This window comes from Populus nigra, chromosome 3, assembly GCF_951802175.1.
Source record: "Populus nigra chromosome 3, ddPopNigr1.1, whole genome shotgun sequence".
NCBI lineage: Eukaryota > Viridiplantae > Streptophyta > Magnoliopsida > Malpighiales > Salicaceae > Populus > Populus nigra.
The window spans coordinates 4,839,956-4,862,214 of NC_084854.1; the positions used below are offsets into that span (position 1 = coordinate 4,839,956).

General features: G+C 31.9%; 2 protein-coding genes across 2 annotated transcripts; both read right to left on the reverse strand.

The window, feature by feature from the left end:
* Positions 1 to 4,347: 4,347 nt before the first annotated feature.
* Positions 4,348 to 9,590, reverse strand: LOC133688415 (fatty-acid-binding protein 2-like). Its single transcript, XM_062107893.1, has 11 exons — positions 9,304 to 9,590; positions 8,053 to 8,639; positions 7,726 to 7,945; positions 7,305 to 7,380; positions 7,103 to 7,205; positions 6,491 to 6,559; positions 5,855 to 5,891; positions 5,671 to 5,745; positions 5,533 to 5,584; positions 5,071 to 5,115; positions 4,348 to 4,990 (listed from the first exon to the last, which is right to left on the reverse strand). Exons 2-11 carry the CDS (start codon positions 8,568 to 8,570, stop codon positions 4,893 to 4,895), a joined length of 1,293 nt encoding a protein of 430 aa, XP_061963877.1. The 5' UTR covers positions 8,571 to 8,639; positions 9,304 to 9,590; the 3' UTR covers positions 4,348 to 4,892.
* A 4,023-nt stretch (positions 9,591 to 13,613) lies between these two features.
* LOC133689825 (guanine nucleotide-binding protein alpha-1 subunit-like) lies at positions 13,614 to 19,986 on the reverse strand. Its single transcript, XM_062109889.1, has 14 exons — positions 19,368 to 19,986; positions 18,320 to 18,513; positions 18,105 to 18,177; positions 17,347 to 17,384; positions 17,164 to 17,253; positions 16,941 to 17,018; positions 16,631 to 16,738; positions 16,369 to 16,470; positions 15,765 to 15,820; positions 15,408 to 15,542; positions 14,782 to 14,875; positions 14,616 to 14,675; positions 14,453 to 14,532; positions 13,614 to 14,134 (listed from the first exon to the last, which is right to left on the reverse strand). Exons 2-14 carry the CDS (start codon positions 18,404 to 18,406, stop codon positions 13,957 to 13,959), a joined length of 1,179 nt encoding a protein of 392 aa, XP_061965873.1. The 5' UTR covers positions 18,407 to 18,513; positions 19,368 to 19,986; the 3' UTR covers positions 13,614 to 13,956.
* Between the last annotated feature and the right edge of the window lie 2,273 nt (positions 19,987 to 22,259).

Below are 22,259 nucleotides of genomic sequence, written 5' to 3' on the forward strand. Positions count from 1 at the left end.
TTTTCTATACACGAATTACTATTCATTCTTTTATATTTCACTATGAACTATAATAGTATAATTTTTTAAAAAGTTCAATTTGATCCTCGAACTTTGTTTTAATATAATTGAGCCCAAATTATAGCTTAATTAAATGTTTTTTTTATGGGTGAGTTGAATTGAAAAACAATGGACTAAAGTGCAAAACAAAGATAACATGGGTGACACGTTTAAATTTATTTGTGAAGTATATTTTTGTCCCCCATATGTTTTTACTATAAGGTGACCAATCCTTCGCATTTTTTAAACTTTCATTTCAATACTAAACTTTATTTTTATTATTTTTCAGTTTTTAGTGAGTGAGATGATAAGAGAGAAAATGATTGGAATCCTGCTTTAAGAGAAAAAATATCATTTCTTCGATTCTGGCTACCAAAACATTAGCCTTTTGTTTCAAATGATTTCATGTGATAAGGGGAGTTTGACTTGGATTTTTTTTAACCTTAAAATGCCTAAAAAACCATATCTGAGATTGAGAAGAAATTGGTTTCTGGGTTGATTTTGGGTTTTTGACTGATTTTTTGCACTTTCGAAGGTTAAGGATTGATTTAAAAAGGTTATTAGGGTATTTTGAGTTGAAAATGGATTTCTAAAAGAAAAAAACCAACCACCCTGATTTTTCGTTCGCTATGATGGCCGGAATCTAGGCATGCCAAACGACACATCTTTTTTTTTGAAATTCAGTTGCAGCGAATGACATGTCATCTGCCCTATTATCTAACAAAAAAATAATAAAGGTCCATGTGATTGGACCTGACATTGCAGACCCACACACGGGGCCTTAAGGCATGGGCCAAACGCTGGCTTGGCCTGGCCTCATTCTTTTTTCTCTTTTTTTTTTAGTTTTTTATTTTTATTTTTTAATAATAATGCATTATTTGATATGTTATTTTTTAAAAATAAATTTTGAGTTTATGTTTTGATTAGATTATGATGATTTTTTAATGTTTAGTTTATAAAGAGGTGAATGTACCGTAATAACAATGCATTATTTGATATGTTATTTTTTAAAAATAAATTTTAATTTTATGTTTTAATTAGATTGTGATAATTTTTTTAATGTTTAATTTATAAAAAAAGATAAGTATTCCAACTCTTGTGCACAAGGTTATAATTTTTCTAAACAGGTTGAATAAATCAATTAATAAGCAAAAGAATGAATGAATAATTAGGGGGCATATATTTTATATGGCATGCATGTTGAATAGAATAAATTATCAAGGAAGACCAAAGGTAATGTACATTTAGCATAAGCATTGCCTCACGTGCATAGGGAAGAATCGATGGTTTTTCACTAACTCGATTCAACCTTATATGTGCGAGCCTACCATCTTTTCTTTGTTGGTTACAACCCTTATCAAAGTTTACTAAATAAATACTAGAAGAAGCTTTTAATTTTTCAATGTGAGATTGAAAGTCTGTTGGTATATACTCTATGTTTATAAGAAAAAAGTTGTGTTTTTTCAATATAAGATAAGGAACATTTTTTGTTTAAATACTTCAACTTAAAAGGAAAAGATAATATCTTTTCAATATGAGATAAAAAATCTTTTAAAATTTATTATTTACAACATGTATAATCTATATCTACATGAATTATTTCTTAAATTTTTAATGTGAAAATTTAAAACCCTAATTGTTTTTAGTTTTCCTAGGTGACCAGGGTTTATCGGGTTAACCTCCGGGTCGGGTCTGATAATTGTGGTGTTAGGTTGGTGTTTTGTTTGTTGATTTTTTCTCTCGATTTTATCCTATAATAATGGATTGGTTGAGAAATAAATTACATGATTTATTATTATTTTTTGTTTTTTATAAGGTTATCACCGTCTCAAATAAGTTTTTATTTTTAGGTTGGTGCTCAATTTTGTTACCATATATTTTTATCATATAATTAAAAACAATTTTTATAAAAAACAAATTATTATCCAATATATCATTTTCTCAATATTTTTTGTTAAAAAAGTTATCATCTTGAAATTTTGTCAAAAGTCAAATCATGTTTTTACCAATTATTAAGATTGCATTTGGATCCATAAAATCAATCAATTTAATTTGAGTTAACTCCTGCACGATTTAGTTTGACACTCGAGTTAGGCAAATAGTTAAGTAGCAAAATTTCAAAATTGCACTATTAAGTTATATTGAATAAAACAATTAAAAAAAATGTTTACACTCTTAGCATGTTTTTTATATTTTAAAAAATTTGTCCGCCCTGGCCTGTAGTGGAGCATGGGCCAATGGACCAGCTCTAAAGCATTGTTATTAAACCTGAACCAGCCTAGCGGGTCGACCTAGAACCCAGTTGAACTAGTGGTTGGAAGGTCTGGGTAAGGCAAAAGATCGGCCAGTGTAAAAACCCGACAAAACTCAGTCGACCCAGCGGGTCAACTCATGACCCAGGCAAACCCGGACGAGACCCTTTTTTTTCAAATGTGGTTTTTCTCCTAGACCCCTCTTTTTCATAGTTTTTTAGCTGGTTATTAACCCTTTTCAAAGTTCATTATATACATACTAGAAAAATATTTTATTTTTTCAATGTGGGATTTGAAACCCTTTAGTATATATATTCTATGTTCCTAAGAAAAAAGTTATTTTTTCAATGTGGGATTTGAAGTCCTTTAGTATATATAATCTATGTTCATAAGAAAAAAGTTATGTTTTTTCAATATAGGATAAAAAAAACTTTTTGGTTTAAATACTGCAACTTAAAATGATAACATAGTATCTTTTCAATGTGAGATTTGAAAGATTTGAAACCCTTTAGTATATATACTCTATGCTCACAGGAAAAAAAATTATTTTTTCAATGTGGGATTTGAAGTCCTTTAGTATATATACTCTATGTTCACAAGAAAAAAGTTATGTTTTTCAATGTAGAATAATAAAAAATTTTGGTTTAAATACTTCAACTTAAAAAGATAACATAATATCTTTTCAATGTGAGATAAAAAAACTTTTTGATATATTTTTGTAAACTTCATTATTTACAACATATATAGTCTATATTCACATGAATTGTTTCTTAATTTTTTCATATAAAATATTAAAATTTTAAAAAAAATTAATTTTTTCCTAGTTGATCCATATAACCCATAACCTGACCCCTTAGCTGGGTCAACTTCCCAGTTGGGTTTGATGACTATGCTATAAAGTAAAGAACCATAGGTACAAAGAATTAAAGTTAACTTAAAGATGAATTGATGTAGTGTAATTAATCATTTATTATGATAAATTAAATAGGTTGATAGGTGACGTGTAAGCATTATGTGCTCTATATTAACCGTTGATATTCTTGTGTATTATGTAATCATTTTCTATCATGGATGTATGGTCAATATTCAACTACACGAGTTCAAATACTTGGTAAAATACTCTTACTTTGATTATAATATTAACACTCGATTACTTTTATAAACAAATTTGCATGCATCTCTTCATGCTATGGAAATATAAGTGTTTTCTTGGAGAAATAGAAACAAAAAAAAAAGTTTAATTTTTAGATATTAAATATGTGTCATAATGATTATTTTTTAAATTATTTTTTGTTTGAAAATACATTAAAATAATATATTTTTATTTTTAAAAAAATTATTTTTAACATTATCACATCAAAACAATCCAAAATTATATAAAAATAATAATTCAAAACAAAAAAAAATTCAAAAATCTTCAAAAAAAAATTAACCAAAAAAAAAACACATTATAGACAGTACAAATGTCTGTTTTCTGATATATTATTGTTTCTGGATAGAATCAAGTGTATATTAGAATATAAATTATCATCTGTCAATGCATATAAAATATTTTAAATCTGTAATGATGATTTCAAACCAATATGAGGGTGTTAGATTTTGCAAGACAAAATGAATGCATGTTCTGTTTGTATATATGTGTGTGTGTGTGTGTGTGTGTGTGTGTGTGTTTTCTTAATTTTATGAATTCATTGGTTGTTCAATTATTATGTTTCTATTTTTTTATATAAATTTATTATTCTAAGAGTTGTTAGTTATTGTTTTTCTTTCTTCCACCATTGTAATTTGCTGAATATACTTGAATATGCTTGACCATAGCAGGCACCAAGTTCAGAGACAGGAAAGGGTTATCTTTCACTGTATCTTTCATAGCCTATGACAAGTTCGCAACATAAGATGGCGACCATTTGATCCTTTCAGTTTCTGTCCCTTTAAATCTCTGGGATGTCCCATTTGAGTACCACCGACACTTCCGTATCGATTTGCGGCCGGAGCTCGTCTGGCTTACAAACATGGAATAGCCACTGTGCTGGTTTTGGGATTATAGCTCAATGAGTGAATCACAAAACGTGCCCGATGAGGCTTATATAAGAGCAGTTTGTTTCAAACGCAGGGCAGAACCATGGTCTGAATGAACGGCAATTGCAGCCATTGACTACAAGCAATAGTGCATCCTCTGTGGTAGAAACTCAGTATGTATGCATCAACACAGCAGTGACAGCATGCTTTCCTATATCCTCTTCGTATCTGAAAGATAATTGTAATAACTTGGATCTAGTTGGGGGCAGCAAAGCCCCATGAAAAAAGTTACAAAGAATCGCTTCTGTGGTGGTTATGCACCCCCTTGAGGTCCCCATCTTCATCTCAGATTTGATTTTTTAACTAAATCTACTTGTTGTATAACATGTATGACCTCCCATCCAACCACTTCCTAGATGCACATTCCAGTGCGCGTTGAAATCCCCTCCAGCTGGGCCACAACCAGGTTTAAAAGGTGCGTGTCATCAACAGATCTTTATAGTCACAAAAATGTGACCCGGAAGTTCAATGAATCTGCAGCCAACTGCTCGTAAAAAATTGGGACAATGGAAGGTTTTTTGGTTAGCACTTCCCAATAATGCAGGCAACATTCTTGCCAATCTCTTCCTTAGTTTGCTCTGAGACAGGAATATCTCCTATGTACATGTCAAAGAAAGCCCCTGTCATGTTAAACTGAAAGTTAGAATCAACTAATGGTGGCGCGCGCACAAATAGACAAGGAGAAGGACCATTCACTCACTACATAAATCTTTGCTACGAACTGCTCCAATTTGGTTACCTCCAACTGCAAGAATAGAATCTTTGCTGTAAGTTGCGTATAAAATGTGACAATATACGAATGAAAAGATATTGTTAGATCATTCATGCACCTCGATAGGGTATAATAGTCAGCCTTTTTGCTTTACACTAAAATGGGAAGCTCTCAGGCAGATGACACCATTATAAGTATGTGCAGGTCTGACTTCAACAATTTTTCTTTTTTTTTTTTTTTTGGGGGGGCGGGGCGGAAGAAATTCATTAATGAACAGGATCAGGTATGTAAAAAAAGGGAGAATGAGACGTCCTACTGAGAAAACAGACAACTATAAACTAATATAGTAATGCTTTTCAATCTCTCTCAGCATCTGTAAGGAGATGCCGCTAAACTAACTCCAACAACAATGTATATAGAGTATAAGATTTCCAATCAATAACTACTTACTTTCAGTTATTAGTTGCCCATCAGCTGTCCGTCGAAAATCAACTACTGTTCCCTGCACCAATTCCATTTAAAGCTGATGCAATCTGGTGAAATATAAATAGAGGTAAAGCAATGAGATCAAAAACCAGAAGAACTTACCGCAGGTAGTGGGACATCTTTTGTGAAGAATGAACCAAATGTTGTCAGGCAATTGTAATCAGTGTCCGGGTTCGTCTGAGAGATGTCAGGGAAAACATTTTAGAGAATCAGAATCCTGAATGGCCATTTTCCCCCTATTTACAAACTGATTAATGCACACAAAATGACAAGCTGAAAAATTTACCTTCACCAAACGGTTTCGAAGTGATTTTTCAAAGGCACTGCAAGCACATAAAATGAAAGCATTTGAGTGTCGATGCTCATTTTCAACATCAGTCTTACAGTTTCATCTATGACTTTACAGAATTAATGTTAACAAGTCTCCAGGGCAAAACTATTCTTGGTGAAGCTCAGCATTGCTGGCCATGTAAATAATCCATATTCTCTGACAAGACCTAGCTTCAGTAAGCATAAGGGTCACAGAACTTGAATTTAAAAACTTATAAAGTGATTGGATAAGAAACTTAGATCAAGGTCTTCAATATGCCTGACTGAGACCCAATCATCCAATACATCTTTTGTTAGTAGCCCACAAAAATCAGAGGGTAACTTGGATGGTCTAATAATCAGAAAATGAAAGGAAGCTCCATTTACACACACTCACACAAAATCCTGCATGGCCCAGAGAATCCTAAAATTCTAATTGAACTACTAATATATGATATAATGATAACATACTCCCGCGCTAAAAATAATCCTTTAAATGATAGGTCCACTACAAACATTATGCTGATAATGTCCAGGTTATACCAAGGAGTTGTTGAAATCAGGGGCCCAATCCACTAAAATTTCATGCACACACAAACAAAGTTTGACTTACTCTTTAACAGTGTTGATTTTAATCCCATTGCAGTTAATCACAAGTCGAACAGTCATAGAGATGTCTTCCCTGCATTATTATCATTAGAACTTGAATAAGAACAGTATCCAAAAATTCATCAAAGTGCATTAATCAAGTTGCAGAGCCATGACAGTGAAAAAGTAAAAGTACACAAATGACAGCAAATCCATGGCAAGCGCTTAACATGATATACAAATACATCAAGTAGGTGACAAGCAATTTCCTTGCAAAATTCTACTTTTTTAATTAATTAATGCTCCAAACCTGCCACATTGTTTGTTCATTTAACAAAACCAACTTCCCATAGAAATATTATTTGCTACATTAACACTCCAGGAAAACACTCTTAGCCTACAAGATTTATAAGTTATTGTATATAACTTCTAAGCAGACTGACTTTGTGGATTAAAAATTTGGAATGGAGTGAAAAGTTAACAAGATTTGTCCTGAAAGTTTCAGGCTCTTGATTTAAAAAGAAGTTTACTATAAAACATATGAAGAAAAAGAACAGACGCATAATGATGCAACAACATTTTAACTTAAAGAAGCTATACACGAACAATGTGTTCAGCAAAGCCAGTGTTCATATACCTGAGAAGATCCTCGTAAAAGTCACGGCGTTTATTTAATTCACCCATTGGAACGGAAGCATACTTTGGGCCCAGTTTTTTGCAGACAGAATTAGGATGAACATCTATAAGAAAAAACAAGTGTCACTAATTGAATACCACGGACATGAATGAAATAAACAAACAAACAAAAAAATCCTCAATGGAAATCTAAAAATACTTACAAAAACCAAATGCATAAATCTTCAGGGTCTTTATTCTGATTATTGTCATAGTTCTGGATCCAGTGGCAACAAGGACCTGATAAAGCATGTAGAAAATGTTCACAGTGATACAAAAGCAAGAGGGATGACAGGAGCGCTCTAAAACAGAAAGACATCAACACTCAAAGTCAATATAGGCAACGATTTTCAGGTAATATTTCAAGCTTAACAATTAGTTAGGATATAGAATTTGATTTGTAATAAGATATTTGAATTTGTAGCCCAAATTTCTAGTGATCTTCTGAAACTCAGGATCCCTAATGGACACCAACCAGAACGTATGCAATTTATTTATATTAAGTTATTGTTAGCACAGACAGGTCCCAATTATCCAGCTTTGACAACACACACATGCAATAACGTGAAGTTCAGAAATATTTACCTCTGAAGTTAATCTAGATCTATTCTGCCCAGCTAAGATGTCCAAAAGCATTGGGAACTCAATGCCCGTTCTGGGCTCAACAGCATGCCTTGTCCAGTTTAAATCAGGAAATGAGAGGCCTGGACATCCAGAACGCTCAACTTCACAAGGCCTTTGACCAGTGGATGCATGTACTGGTACATCATCATTCTCCCCAGGAATAGCTAGTAACTTTGAAGATCTGATGACCAATGACAGGAAAGCAAACTTTAGATAGTAAAAGAACAGCCCAAAGTGCCAGTAAGTGAACAGAAGGCAACATATTTGATTATATCTCGAATAACTCACAAGTTGCCAAATGGTGGTATCAGAGCAGCAGCTAATGAGAGCACAGGGAATGATTGAAGTCTTTCAGCTTCCCTGTGTAGAAGCCTCATCACGAAATTTGAAATCCTACTAAAAAACACAGGATGGGAAGACTCTCCTTTTGATATGGAACCGAAGCCTAACCCAGCAAGATCATGTCTAGTAGAAGTAGAGTTCTTAACTTGTGCAGGAGATTTACAGCTTCCTGGTCGGGGAGAACGCTGATTGCCTGATATTTGCCGGCTCAAATTTGAACTGGATGCGCTAGTGAACCAAAAAATCAAACCACCAGCAAGCTTCGACACGTGGTTCAAAGCTTCTTGAAAAGCCATTGTTTCTGGGACGTGTAAGAATCCCGATTGGTGCAACGGGTTGTCAACAAATGAACTAATTTGAGAAAAGAGATTAGCCCCAAATCCTTGTGACAATAGGGGTTCTAAGGGAAACGTATATTGAGATTCTCCATTTAAATCCATGAACAACAACCAATTGTTCCTCATTACTGCTTCCAATTCAAGAGTCTCAAACTTCTATACCGGAAGAACCTAGGTCACACGGATGCGAAAACCCTGCAAGAATAAATGATCAGTATGAGAAGCTCATAATTGCAAGAAGTTCAAAAACATAAACAAAACATCTAACTAAGAATGTGTGAAATACTTGAATTCTAAATGTAAACGCTACATTGCCGCTTCTCATCCTTCAGAGGCTAGTTAAGGAAAACACCTTGTGGATCAACATTATTGAAAAGTCCCACATTTTGAACAATGAAATGTCAGTTAATCACATATAAAAACCACGGCTTGTCGTTAATATTGGTGTCACAGAATTAAAAACACCAGGCAATTATTTTCAATAAAAACCATCAATTTGTAAAAACAAGCAAGCTTCACGATCACATATTCATCCTAACAAGAAATATGAATTCAAGAAGCAAAAAGAACCAAAATAAATAAACCATGCAATACAACCAAAGAAAACAAAAGCTTGCACCTTTATTAGTTAATCCCACCGAGAAAAAGCAAATCACACCTACAAACAATTTCCCATCATTTTTATTCAGACAAACCCCAACATTTCAAAGAAGCAAGAAGATCAAGGGCCTTTATTAAGCTAGCTAATGTAAGAATGAAAAAACAAATGACCACAAACTGCAAAAGTTTGCCCTTTCCTTTCTTTCTTTTGTGTCAAATGATCAAGTGCGCAGGCAATCAGAAATTAATGAGAGCATACCTTATATTAGAGGAAGAAATAAAGGTTTTTGATCAAGAGGTAGCAAAGATAAAAAAAAATGATGATGGTAAATAGGTTTCTCCCAGCTAAATTCAAACCATAAATTCCTTGGGTTCCAGTTTTATACTTTGGAGAGAGAGAGCGAGTATTGTTTGGTTTCAGAAGGAGAACAAGTCAAAGTGATTCATAATCAATAGAGGCTTCCTTTTTATTGAAAGAAAATAGAAAGACTTTTCTTCTTCTCCCTTTTCTTTTATTGCTAATTTGTTTTGGTGGCAAGCAAATGGAAGGACAGAGAGGGTGTGCGTGTCAGAAATTCATGTGGAAACATATATATTATTATTTTTTTATTACGAAGTTTCGGGACTTTCACGGCCTTGAGATGTCTGGAAGTGCGATTTAATACTGTGTTTTTAAATGTCTTTTAAAAGTATTTTATTATAAACAATTATCAAGTTATTATTTTTATTTTTTAAAAAATAATTTTGATGTAAAAATATTTTAATACAATTTCAAACAAAAATACTATACACTACAATCTCAAACACCTCCATCCAAATGCTTATTTTGTGTCCAAAATTTAATAATTTTTTTTCTATATTTTTATTTTCTTTCTTCAAAATTTAAAAGTCTTTTTTATTTGGGTTCAAACCATTGCTAGAGGGTTACGAGGTCACCGAATGCTATAATATGATAATTTTAAATATGTTAATAGTCAAATTAAAATGATGTATCCTTGATGTATAATTTTTTAAAAAAATATATGATGTTCAAGCTCTAATTATTAGATATTTATTATACATATAGAAATAGAAAAGAGAAATTTTAAAGGATAGTTTCAAAATTAAAAAAAAAATTATAAAAGTGCTTATGTCATCAAAATTATAAATATAAATATATTAATTGACATTATAGTGTTGTATTTATATTACTCATCTACCTAGTCATTGTCATTGGTTCAATTCATTTAATCTTATATATATATATATATATATATATATATATTTAAATTTAAGCTATTTTTTTCCTTTTTCTTTAGTTTTCTTGGACGGATTGTTATTACTATTATTTAAAAATGGAGTGGGAGATGAAGATGGTAAATGTAGAAGACAACATTGTTGCAACACATAGCAAGTTTGCATGCTTCACCTTGACAAGAAATAAAATTTCATTGTAGATAGCATGTCTTTTGATTGGCATGGAAAGGCAGTAAATGTAGAACATGTGTCGGGAATGTGTTTTAGATTGTTTTTTAAAATGATTTTTGTAAGAAAGTATATTAAAATATATTTATTTATGATACCAATACATTAAAATAATAAAAAAATCACTAAAAAATATTAATTTAAAAATAAAAAATTAAAAAGTTTTTAAGATTATAATTAGATCGGAATGCTAAATAGTTTTTTAGTCACGTCCAGGAATAGAACTTTTGATTTAGCTAGAACGGGCACGCTCCCAAAATTTTAAAGTTTGTTAATTTAATCCTTTGTTTTGAAGATTGTTTCATATTAGATATGCATTTGGCCCCTAAAGAATGACTTAATTTTTTTCTCTATCCTTTCATCTCATCTTATTTTCACATTAGTCCTTTACAATTTCTATACTGGTCAACTTATATGCTCGAGTTTAGGCTTTGTTTTATATTGAATTTCAACTTTATTTTATTGAATACCAGACAGGATGAAATTAAATATTACATTAATTTTTAGGGGTTGTTTGTGAATATAATAATGATTATTTTTTAAAATATGTTTTATTTTAAAAATATATTAAAATAATATTTTTTTATTTTTAAAAATTATTTTTGATATCAGCGCATTAAAATAATCTAAAAACATAAAAAAAATAATTTTCAACAAAAACAATCAAGATTTTTATATAAAAAAATTAAAATACAATTCAAAAACTAAAAACTGGATACGATAATAGTATTTGAACACTTAATGAAAAGAAAAGGAAAAAAGATATTGTTGTGTACATGATATTTTTGATTGTTTGAGAGTATAATTATGGTTGTTTTTTAAAATATTTTTTACATATAAATATATTAAAATATTTTTTTATTTTTTTAAAATAATTTTTAAAACCAATGCATTAAAATGATAAAAAAAAATTAAAAAATTTTAATTTTCTTACACTATACGAGTAGCGAGTAGCTGGCCTTGTCAGTGGTAGGATTGCAGGTGTCCACATCCAAGATCACCCCACCTACTATTATTGGAAGCATTTGCCGACCTGGATACACTTTGAAGCACATCACCGTCCGTAACCACGCAAACCACACTATGTCGTCAGCGGGTCAAACTTTTTTTAATATATATAAAAAGTTTAGGATGATAGTAGAAGTAAAAAATAAATCCCAAATAAAATAAATATTGATATATAAAATTAAAAAATAATTTTTTAATATTAATTAATCTTTTAAATTTATAACCTGTAAAATTCTATACCTGAATTTAATAAAAAAACTCAATTCTCAACCAATTTAATATTAAAGGATAAACTAGAACAAGAAATATCAATTTAAAAAAATTTTAAAAATAAAAAATATCAAAATAAAAAGAATAAAAATCAAATCTAATAGGAAAAAAAATAAAAGATGAAATCGTTAAAAAATTAATTTTAAAAAATATCTCAAATAAAATAAATAAAAATCAAGATCAAGGATAACTAGTATATTGGCCACGTGTGCGTGTCTAAGAATAGAGGAGCTGCCAAGACTATTCGAACGTGCCATTATTCGGTCTCCTAATGTCTTTTTTATTAAATAATATTTATATTTGTAAAAGTATTATATTATCTTTATCAATTTGATTATAATAAAAAAATCATAATGAAAATAATAAAAAAACACTAGACATCAGTTAAAAAATTATTTTTAAAGATAATTTAGTTGTTTTATTGTGCTTTGAAAAATTAAAAATACAAAAAACCTCTAGATACCAATTAAAAAATAATAATTTTAAAAGCAATCTAATTATTTTACTGCACATTAGATATATGAAAAGATATATTTATTTTCAATCCCTATGATCATGATAAATAAATTATTGTGAGAAAACATATCATTTTAATAGCTAGTTATTTAATTTTTTTGAAATGATAAAATGATTGCTACGATAAAAAAAAAACTGATATTATATCCTTTCTGTGTGTGTCTATATATATATATATATATATATATATATTAATTATGTCAGAATAATAATATTAGTTTTATTAGCATTTGCTTGCTTATTGATGTGATGCTTAAGACATCTGGAAATCTTAAATCAGATTAATGTGACCCTTCATCATCAAATTTTATGTCACTTCCCAATTTCCATCAAACACCAAATCTAAAACTTTTTAAGTTAAGCATATTTATGATTAACTTTAAGAGAATTACTGGTAGGAAGGCAGTGTGCTTTCTCTTTTTTCTTTTTAAATTTGAATTTTAAATTTTAGTATCTTTAAGATATTTTAGGGAAAAACTTAGTTTCAATTACTTTACAATACTTTTTGTTATTAAATTAAAAAAACAATAATATAACATTTTTATGGTCTAGGTTACCTCTCAATTAATTTTGATATATTTAATAATATAATTAGTTTATTATCTATAACAATTACATAAATGTGAATGGTACATTTAAAAATGCAGTTTAAATCGTGTTTTCTAAATATTTAATTTTTTTTATATTTTTTTATCTTTTTAATATGTTGGTGTTAAAATAAATTTTTAAATAAAAAATATTATTTTAAATAAAACATACTTTTAAAAACAACTATTATAACATTCTTAAACACCAATTAAACTATTCTACCTATATACTTATACTTTTAATGTTTCCCACGAATAGGAACACGTGCAAGTGCTACGAAGCATGTTAAATATGGACATGATGAAAGTGAGAGGAGAACCAGGACCGAACCCAAGCCTTTTACACTGTTATTGTTGAACATGGCACATGGGAAAGTTTGACACGTAATGATGACCGTTGAAGCTGAAAGAGGTCCAAGGAGGACTAATCGCACTTGAACAAGTAATTCTATGATCTCTTTTTGATTTTGTCTAATAAACTCACCATGTTTCTTAATCCATGTTAGATTTTGTTCAATCTACATTATTAATCTCCAGAAAAAGGCTTCCACAGCACTGACTAATAAAAACCCTTGATCCGATTTCTATCTAGATCAAGGATGACTAGTTTACTCGTACAAACAAGACTCAAGAACGAGCTCAAGCACATAAATGGAAGTCTTTTTCTCTGATTGCATTTCACACATGGCAATTTCTGAAAACTAAGACCATGGTTTCAAGGAGATGGGCAAGAGTAAATATGCAGTGGCTTGTATTGGGATAGAAAGAATATAAGGTTTACTTTCATATGTTCAATTTAATCCCCTCTGAAACAAAACAGAACATGCAAGGGAACATATCCTCTGGATAGGTTTCTCTACAGAAAATTACGCAGACAATACAATCATGGGGGGGGGAAATCTTCTTTCTTCGACCGTACCTAGAAAACAAATGGTGCCAAAACTTTTCGCCTGTGAGTAAGATTCCAGCAATAAACGGATGAGGTGTTTCTTCCAACTCTAATATCCATAACCTGATCAAGTTCTTCAAACTATGAACATTCTTTTTAAAGCATATGCTTCTTCTTGTCACAATAAACCAGCTTCAAAGAGATTCCTGCGTCTTAAAGTCTCGTCTACAAGCTTGAAGGTTTTCTTGACAAGCTTCTGATCAAGTGCAGTGGTTCTATATATTTTAAAAACTCGGTCAACACGATCAGGGGTTGTGCTTTGGAAATACAGCTCCTCGAACTTCTTCTTTACAAACCTGATGAATAATAATGCCATTAATGATGACCATCAAATCTTTGAAACCATTCAATAGCATCAGTAACGAAGGTCAAAGGTTAGCTTGTTTTGGAAACTGAGAACAAACATTTTGCAAAATGCACACATATATTTGACAAATATACAAGCATTGGCTTGCATCAATTCTTTAAGACCATGAGGTGAAACTTCCAAATCAAGATTTCAGCAAAGCACAGACCGACTGGCCAAAACTTTGACACCTTTTGCCTATTTGGTGCAATCATATTTCTCACTCACTAATACAAAGGAAATGAACCAGCAAGAAATAAATGCTCACTCATATGCATGCTCAATCTCTTGTTTTCCTGTTGAAATTGGCTGGTAGTCCTTGAACCACTCGCATGCATTCAATGGTGCCTGTAACAATGCACAACATCAAAGGCCAACACCGATGCTATTTTTCTATACTAAATAAGAATGCACAGTTCTGCAGCTCTTACTTTTAGAACTTTCTTTTCAAATATATCAAACTTGTTTAGAAACAGCATGAAGGATGTTTTCTGCACACAAAAAGCCAGATGAAAAATGTAATGATTCCCAGATGTCTATAGTCAGAGCTTATAACAACAGACCATGGGGACGGGGTAAAGTGGCATAAGAGAAAACCTCAAAGCATGGTTGCTTCAGGACCCACTCAAACAGCTCCTTTGTCTCAATCATTCGATTCTTGTTTTCATCCTCGAACAGTGTTTGATCATACCTGAAAACATAAACAGTCAAACACACCCTTTTCAGCTTAAAATATGTTCTAATGCTAGAATTGCCACTTCACATGCTAACAGAAGACTATGGTTGAGGTGAGCTCACTCAAACTCAATGCTGCTTCCCTGATCAAGTGTTGCAGACAGCAAGTACATGAACCATGGAAATGGAACAGCATTTACAGAAACTTAGTTGACAGTTACAACAAAATGTTCTACCCTTAACAAGATTTCCATTTTCAAATAAAACACTGAAGCCATTCTGAGATGTCCTTACAGAAAATATAGGTCAGATCCCCTCAGAAAAGTTCATTTGCTTTTGGAAATTTGGCATGTGAAATGTACTGCAATGGCTACTGCCGTGAATAACAAATAAATCAAGAAAACAATGCTACAATAAGCATAATCCAGAGATGGCCAAATATCTCTAACTAAAAGGAAAACTTACAAATCTCAAATATTAATGTTCAACATCCAAAAGCCAACAAATTTGTGATGTTATAACAGTTGAAAGAAAATAGGACATCTTACTCGCTAATTGCAGCGCAAAAAATTACTGCTGTAACACCTTCAAATAGATGAATCCATTTCCGCCTCTCATTTCTCTGCCCACCAACATCAAAAAGTCTATATACTTCCCCACTTTTCTTGTTTTCTCCAACAGGACTGCCAAATCATAGCCAACATTAGCTTTTGGGTACCAAACAAATAACTGAGGAAGCACTGGAAAGCACATTTTGCAATCAGGTGCAGTTGACCTTTAAGTGAAATTGATACAAGTCAAGAACATTGCACCTTGTAATACCACGTTAAAAGGTTATAGCAGTTTTGGGAAAAAACACATTGAGATCAATGCTAAATCAGGTACCAGTGAATTAGTATGTTCACCTGAATTGGATCTCTACAACACCTGTTGTACGGACTCTTGCATAAAGAACATCCTCCTGAAATACCGTATACACTGAGAAGCTGTTGGAAAGAACCCTAAAATATCGTAATCATATTATGTGGGTGGGTGCATGCATAAAGTTAGCTAGTTCGCTAGCCATCTACAGAGGCTGAAGTAATGCCAAAAATCCAACGTTTATGCGGAACAGTTTTTTATGCAAAATGTCTTTGTTAATAGCATCATGGCAACAAGTGCATCAGAATGTCCCAAATAAAACCACTGCACTGGACTGAGCATATCAAAATTTTAAACTGGATGCATGCCACACACAGAAGTGGAGCTCACTGAAGTTTTTAAATAAAGGTTTTTATATAGAGCAAGGAAATGCAGTGCCATTGAGTCTAGTCTTTATGAATCTATATGTCAGACAAAGCCATCGTGGCCCGCTTATACCATGATGTTCACAGTGACATTATTTTCTATATGCATTTTGTAGAAGTTGATAATTGAAAAGGTGTTCTGATATTCTAATTCTGCAAACAGGACGTGCATAACATCCAGATAATATGGAAAGGATAGGGAAACAACATAAATTTCAGATACCTTAGTCGGAATATAGTTTGAGTCGGATAATCTTTGCAAATTATCCATGAAATAAGGGGTACAATCTGGAACTTGGAGCTTATGACCACAGGCATATGTTTCCTACAGGTATACATTACATTAGTAACTGCAGTGCATCATTCAGACACCATAAATGAAAGCCTAGGTCTAAATGATATAATAGGAAAAATAAACGGCAAACTTTGTATCAATAATACAGATTCCAGGGAAGTAGCATATGTATCTTTGATGAACTGGCTACCTGAACTGCAGCATCTCTCCATAGAGTTTCAATCTCCTGGGCTAGTTCTTTGGTGAGACGCGGATGATCCAACCTGCCTCCAATTTCCGACAATTTCTTCCCAATATCCTGATGTATGATGAAATGAATGGATTGTAAAATCAGATCCCTTAAGGAAAAGATCAAGCAAAATGTATAGGAAAAGGAATCGATCATATTAACCTATACATGTTAGACAGTTGCTCATTACCAGATTCCTAGAATTTGTTTTTTCAAGACTGATAACCTTACTTTAAGCAGAGTAATAGACAATGAAGTGATGAATTCAAACCTTGTTTTCATTGGATATAACATACTTCAAGGAATCTGTTTCATTTTGAGCAAATTCTTTTGATCCATCATGCAAAATCTGTAGAAACACATAGAATAAACTTATAGAATAAAATTTAACACTTCTGCATTCAAAATCTTCACCATCAATGCCTGACTCTTCATATTTTCTACATTATGCAACAAGGGACAATAACCAACACACCATTTCAAGTTTTGCATACTTTTATTGTCTGGTAGACGTTGGCATGGATGACTGGAATATAGCTCTTGAGCTCTGCCTCGTCAAAACCACTTTGAAACAAAAGTTTTATCTGCATCCAGAACATGCATAAGATGAAGATATAGAAAACAGTAATGCTGGCAAACACAAGTTCACATTTGAAACAACAAATGTTTCATCTCACCTGCTTGAAAATCGTTGACTTCCCAGAGTCTCCAGCACCTTGATCATGAGATATTGATCACGTCATTTTTAAAACCCAAAGACAGAAAAAGAATCGAAGCATTTGAAAATAAATAAAACAAAGAAAAGACAGGTATCGAGCAGCCTAAGTCGAAATGGGTAGAACCAAAGTTATGCAACGAAAATTGCTAAACTCAAATTGAAGGCTTACACCCAAAACAATGATATTCTCAACCAGTACTGTGCATAGGGAAGTAAAGACCATGTATCTATGAGTCCTTCCAAGGGGGTTGGGGCCATAGCAAGAGTCACTATGAATGGAGGAAAAAAATAAAAGAAGTGTGCAACAAGATGCGGAGGGTAATTACATTTAGACAATAGTCACGCATTATACAGCCCCTTTTTATTATCTCTACTTGTTGTCAAAGGGTATAGTACAGAAAGCAACAAATAACTTTCCCCAACACAATTAAGAACTTAATAGTTCAGTCCTTGGTTAATATCATAAGCTTTCAAATTAATAAAACAAATTGATTCATAATTTCTCTTATGCTAAATGAGAGAGGCTGCCTCTTCACGGAAGTAATTCACAGTACCTATGGTGCTTGTGCTATCCAGACCTTAAACGCAAGTCCACAACCATGATAAACTTTGAATACCATGGTTACACTTTTACATGTCAAACAATTAACATAGTATGAAACAATCTTGAATGCCAAATAATTAATGCAATGAGAAACAAGCTTGATTTGCTTATACCAAGAAGCAGAAGTTTTTGAATATGCTTTTCAGCTTTGGTTTCTTGTTCAATTCGCCTTTCGATTTCTGCAGCCTGGAAATGCCAAGATAAAAATTGCAAACTTGAGATTACACAGAACGAGGGATAATTATCATCATAAACTAGATTACACAGAATCGCCAAAACCATACTCATAGAAGGGCACGAATCATGCATTTCATCTACTGTAACTCACTTGTGCATTCTCTTCAGCATCTGCTTCATTACATCGCCGCTGTTTACTGCAGAGTGAGCCCATATTTTGTGTTATAATAGACAGCATAGAAGGTGCATTTATCAGGCTTCACCAGGGTTCAAGCAGCTGTCGATACCCTTCTATAAAGATTACTCATAATGCGGTCAATTTGACCTGATCACAGTGCTACAGCCCTGCAGAGGCCATTAAAAATTAGATACATCTTCCTTGTAAAAATGCTTAAGCTCAATCACCAGTCCAACTCAACTAAATTCACATAATGATACGAGTGATTAGGAATCAAGATACCATAATAAATTATATTCCTTCTATTTATTAAGTCATTAAACATTATACTTCATCATTTTTAGCTAACCAGAAGCAAGCTTCATTTGAATTCTAAGCCTTACAGTACTAAAACAAAAATTTGGCTCCTAAGATTTATTTGATCAAACTCACACATTAAGGAGTTGTACAACATAACCATGTACCCAGAACTACATATCATTTCTCGTGACTCCAAGTTAAAAAAAAAAAACACTAGGAAACACCATCAGAGACAATAAATACACACATACATTAATGCCAAGAACTCATCTTCCATTTATACATACAATTAATACCCGGTAAAAATTTACACAGGTTTTGGCATTTACCACTTCACCGCTGCACATAGCATCAACACACCCTTCAGCCACTTATCACCCACTTCCCGTTTCATAATAACTATCGATGTCTTTAGCAAATCAGTTATGGAGTTTTTCATTATTAAAAAACAACTTCCCTCATGAAAAACTTTTCATTTCTAAAGGAGCAGATTGAGAATTATAAGCATGTAATTACATAAAGGTCATGAGAAACAGCCCATCAACGTTCTAAATAAAACCCAGAAGAGCAATACCAAAAAAAGAAAACAATTCTTGATCCGCGACTGTTAGAGCAATACAAAACAAAGATCCCACAAAAAAATTGAACCCGGGAAAGCAAAGATCTAGAAAGACAAAAACTTTAGCAAATGCAAAGAAGAAACAAGCTTAAAGAAACTTACTTGGAAGTAAAGAGAAGTTGGTAGCTATAGATTTGGTTGATTTGCTTAGTTCTTGTTGTAAGAAGATATGTTATTATAAGCTACAGGAGTAAAGTTTATGCAAACAAATACAGAAATAAACAAATGGGGGGTATTAATATCAAAATTATATAAAAAAGGCTAGGTAAAGGGAAATAGCCAGAGCTAAATCTGCAAGAGAAGTAGAGGAGAAAGAGCGCCGAAAGCTGCAAACAAAAAGGCAAAGCCACCCAATTTGCTTTGTCTGCTGTTCTTCTTCGACGACTACTACTATTGTCTTGCTTTGCTTGCTTTCATTGCAGTCAAAGTCAAAGAAATAAGATGTACACTTGTATCTACAGCTAGGAATGGACGAAAGAGGGAGTATTTATATTAGTTTAGGAGAGGATTACAGTGTGTCCACCCCCAGTACATTCATGGACATGAGGGCGTCTTTGTCTTGGAAAAATAAAACACAAACAAGTTCCGTAACTATTTATTTAAATAATAAGGCAGTGATTTGGACTGTACTGAGACTGAACTGGTCCGGTCCGGTCCGGTCCTCTCCTTCTTTGCCCCTCTGTTTCTGTTTGTGTCTGTCCGTGTGGTAATCTAAAACAAGGGGTCGGGCATCTATTCTTGCCACGCTTGTGACCAATGGAGATGACATGTTAATGGGACATGTTTGCTGCTCTGTGTGTTTTTGTGGCTGTCCATTTTTACAAGGCTTCTCACTAGGTTCGTTCATGGCCACTTGTGTCTCCTCTATCTTAAATGGATCTTGAATTCTCGTCATCCACTGAGAAACAATAGGATTTTGCAGTGCCAGACCAATCTTTCAATACCATCATGTTAAAAAGATCTGATATTTATGACCATCTTTTTTTAAAAAAAAATAGTAGCCTAAATACCCTTTAATCTTTGTTTCAAAAAACACAGAAACCTTTAAATATATTTTTAATTCCTAAAAAAACTAAAACCAAACTTCTTCTTTTTTTTTAGATTTAGATTTTGTTTTTAAAATGAAAGCTAGTTCTATACAAAAAGTTTTAATTCCACGTGAAACCAAATTAATTTTTTTATTTAATACGTTAGAGAATACTATAAATTATATATTAGGATTTTATCTAACAATTTAAGTTATTGAGTTAAGATGGTTCGTTGATTATATGATTTATGTTATTCTCTACTACATTCTCTTAAGTGAAAGCCATTTGAACTTGATATTTGCACAAATTTACACTTCTTGTGTTTAATTTTTATTAAATAAATAAAGATGATAAGATTCGAACTCGTGACTGCTTGATCATCAAAATTTTAATACCACATTAAAGAATCATTTCAATTCAATAATTTCACGACACAATAACTAGCCACTGTTCATTGGAGAAATTGAAATGGAGCATTTTCAAATGGACATGAAAATAAAATACAAGAAGAAAATATGAAAGGGAGAATGAAAGCCACAATACTGAATCACCATATGAAAAGGACGGGCCATCGAATTGCAAAGACATCCAATCTAATGGGACTTCTCGTGTACTTGTGTGTTATTATATTGATATGATATATTTAAAATAAATAATTAATCCCAATACTGATATTTAAATCTTAAATTTAGAAAATTAAACAAGAAAGTGAAGCTTATTGGCCGCTGGACAATCTCTTAAGGTTAACGCACAGAATTCGTTTCGTGTCTCTCACTTTCAAAATTAAATCGAAGTCACCAACTCTCGAGTTGTACGCAATAACCCAACAAATATTTTCCAATCTACCCAAAGCGGAGTCCGAGCTGATTATTGCCCTTTTATAAGGAATGATTCACTAAGAATTCCATTTGATGTTGACACTTAGTTTTAATTATATTTGGACCGTGCTATATTGTGAATCCAAATCACACCACGAGTTTATATTTATTTTTAAAATATCAAAGTTTAAACCTTTTTTTTTTTTTTGGATTTGAGGAAATCCTGTCTCCCTGAAAACGTATTTTATTGGTCCAGGTAAGCGAGTAAAACCTCGGCTGTCTCAGGTTCTTACAAGATGTGTATGTCTTGACTTGAAATCGAGACTTGCTATGCAGATCTCAAGCTCTTTATCATCATGTCACGCTCCTTGAAGACCAAAAACTATCCATTCAAATTATAATTCTAACCGGATCAAATAAGTTAGTTTATTTTAATAAGATAATAAAAATTAATGATAATAAAAATTAAAAATTAAAAACATGAAACTTGATAGAAAAGAAAAACAAAAACTAGCATGGATCAACCCGAAACAACGTAACATGCATGTAATTTGGACCTTAAACTATTATGATTTGAACAAATATAGTTAATTTTATCATTATTGCTAACCAAAAATTATTTTAACAAAAATTACATATCTGTATTTTTAACTGAAATTTTCCCATATAAGCTAAAAAAACTCAATCCACTTTCATAAATAATTTTAAGATTTTTTGAAGTTAAAAGGTTTTTTTTATTTCATTAACAATAAAGATTTAATAAAACATGAAAATAGAAATTAAGCTAGAATTATCTCAAATCCTAAGGAGGTTATATGAATTTACATAGGTAATTTTTACTGTAATTCTCAAAATTTTTGCATATATAATTTCCAAAATTAACCTATTTTAAACTTAATTAGGTGTCATGCATTTTACCATATAAGAAATTTGAAAATCATACTAAGACATAGGAGATAAATTAATATGATTTTTCAGGACCCAACAAAATTTGGAACTTTTCCAAATTATTTTCAAAAATTTTCAAGAAAATAAATAAAAAAATTAAAGAAAAATGCTTCTTGACCTCAAAAAAGTTTTTAAATTATTTTTGAAAGTATATTGTATTCTTATTAGCATATGTGAAAACTTCTAGCTCAAAGTATCAA

Excerpts from the sequence above, each read along its gene's own strand:
- LOC133688415 (XM_062107893.1), bottom strand. The coding sequence starts at position 8,570 with ATGAGGAACAATTGGTTGTTGTTCATGGATTTAAATGGAGAATCTCAA. Across the intron at positions 7,381-7,725 it reads GATCTAGATTAACTTCAGAG|GTCCTTGTTGCCACTGGATC; the intron begins GTAAATATTTCT and ends ATGCTTTATCAG. Across the intron at positions 5,746-5,854 it reads TTCGAAACCGTTTGGTGAAG|ACGAACCCGGACACTGATTA; the intron begins GTAAATTTTTCA and ends GACATCTCTCAG.
- LOC133689825 (XM_062109889.1), bottom strand. The coding sequence starts at position 18,406 with ATGCTGTCTATTATAACACAAAATATGGGCTCACTCTGCAGTAAACAG. Across the intron at positions 17,019-17,163 it reads ACGTCTACCAGACAATAAAA|ATTTTGCATGATGGATCAAA; the intron begins GTATGCAAAACT and ends GTGTTTCTACAG. Across the intron at positions 15,543-15,764 it reads GTTGTAGAGATCCAATTCAG|TCCTGTTGGAGAAAACAAGA; the intron begins GTGAACATACTA and ends ATGATTTGGCAG.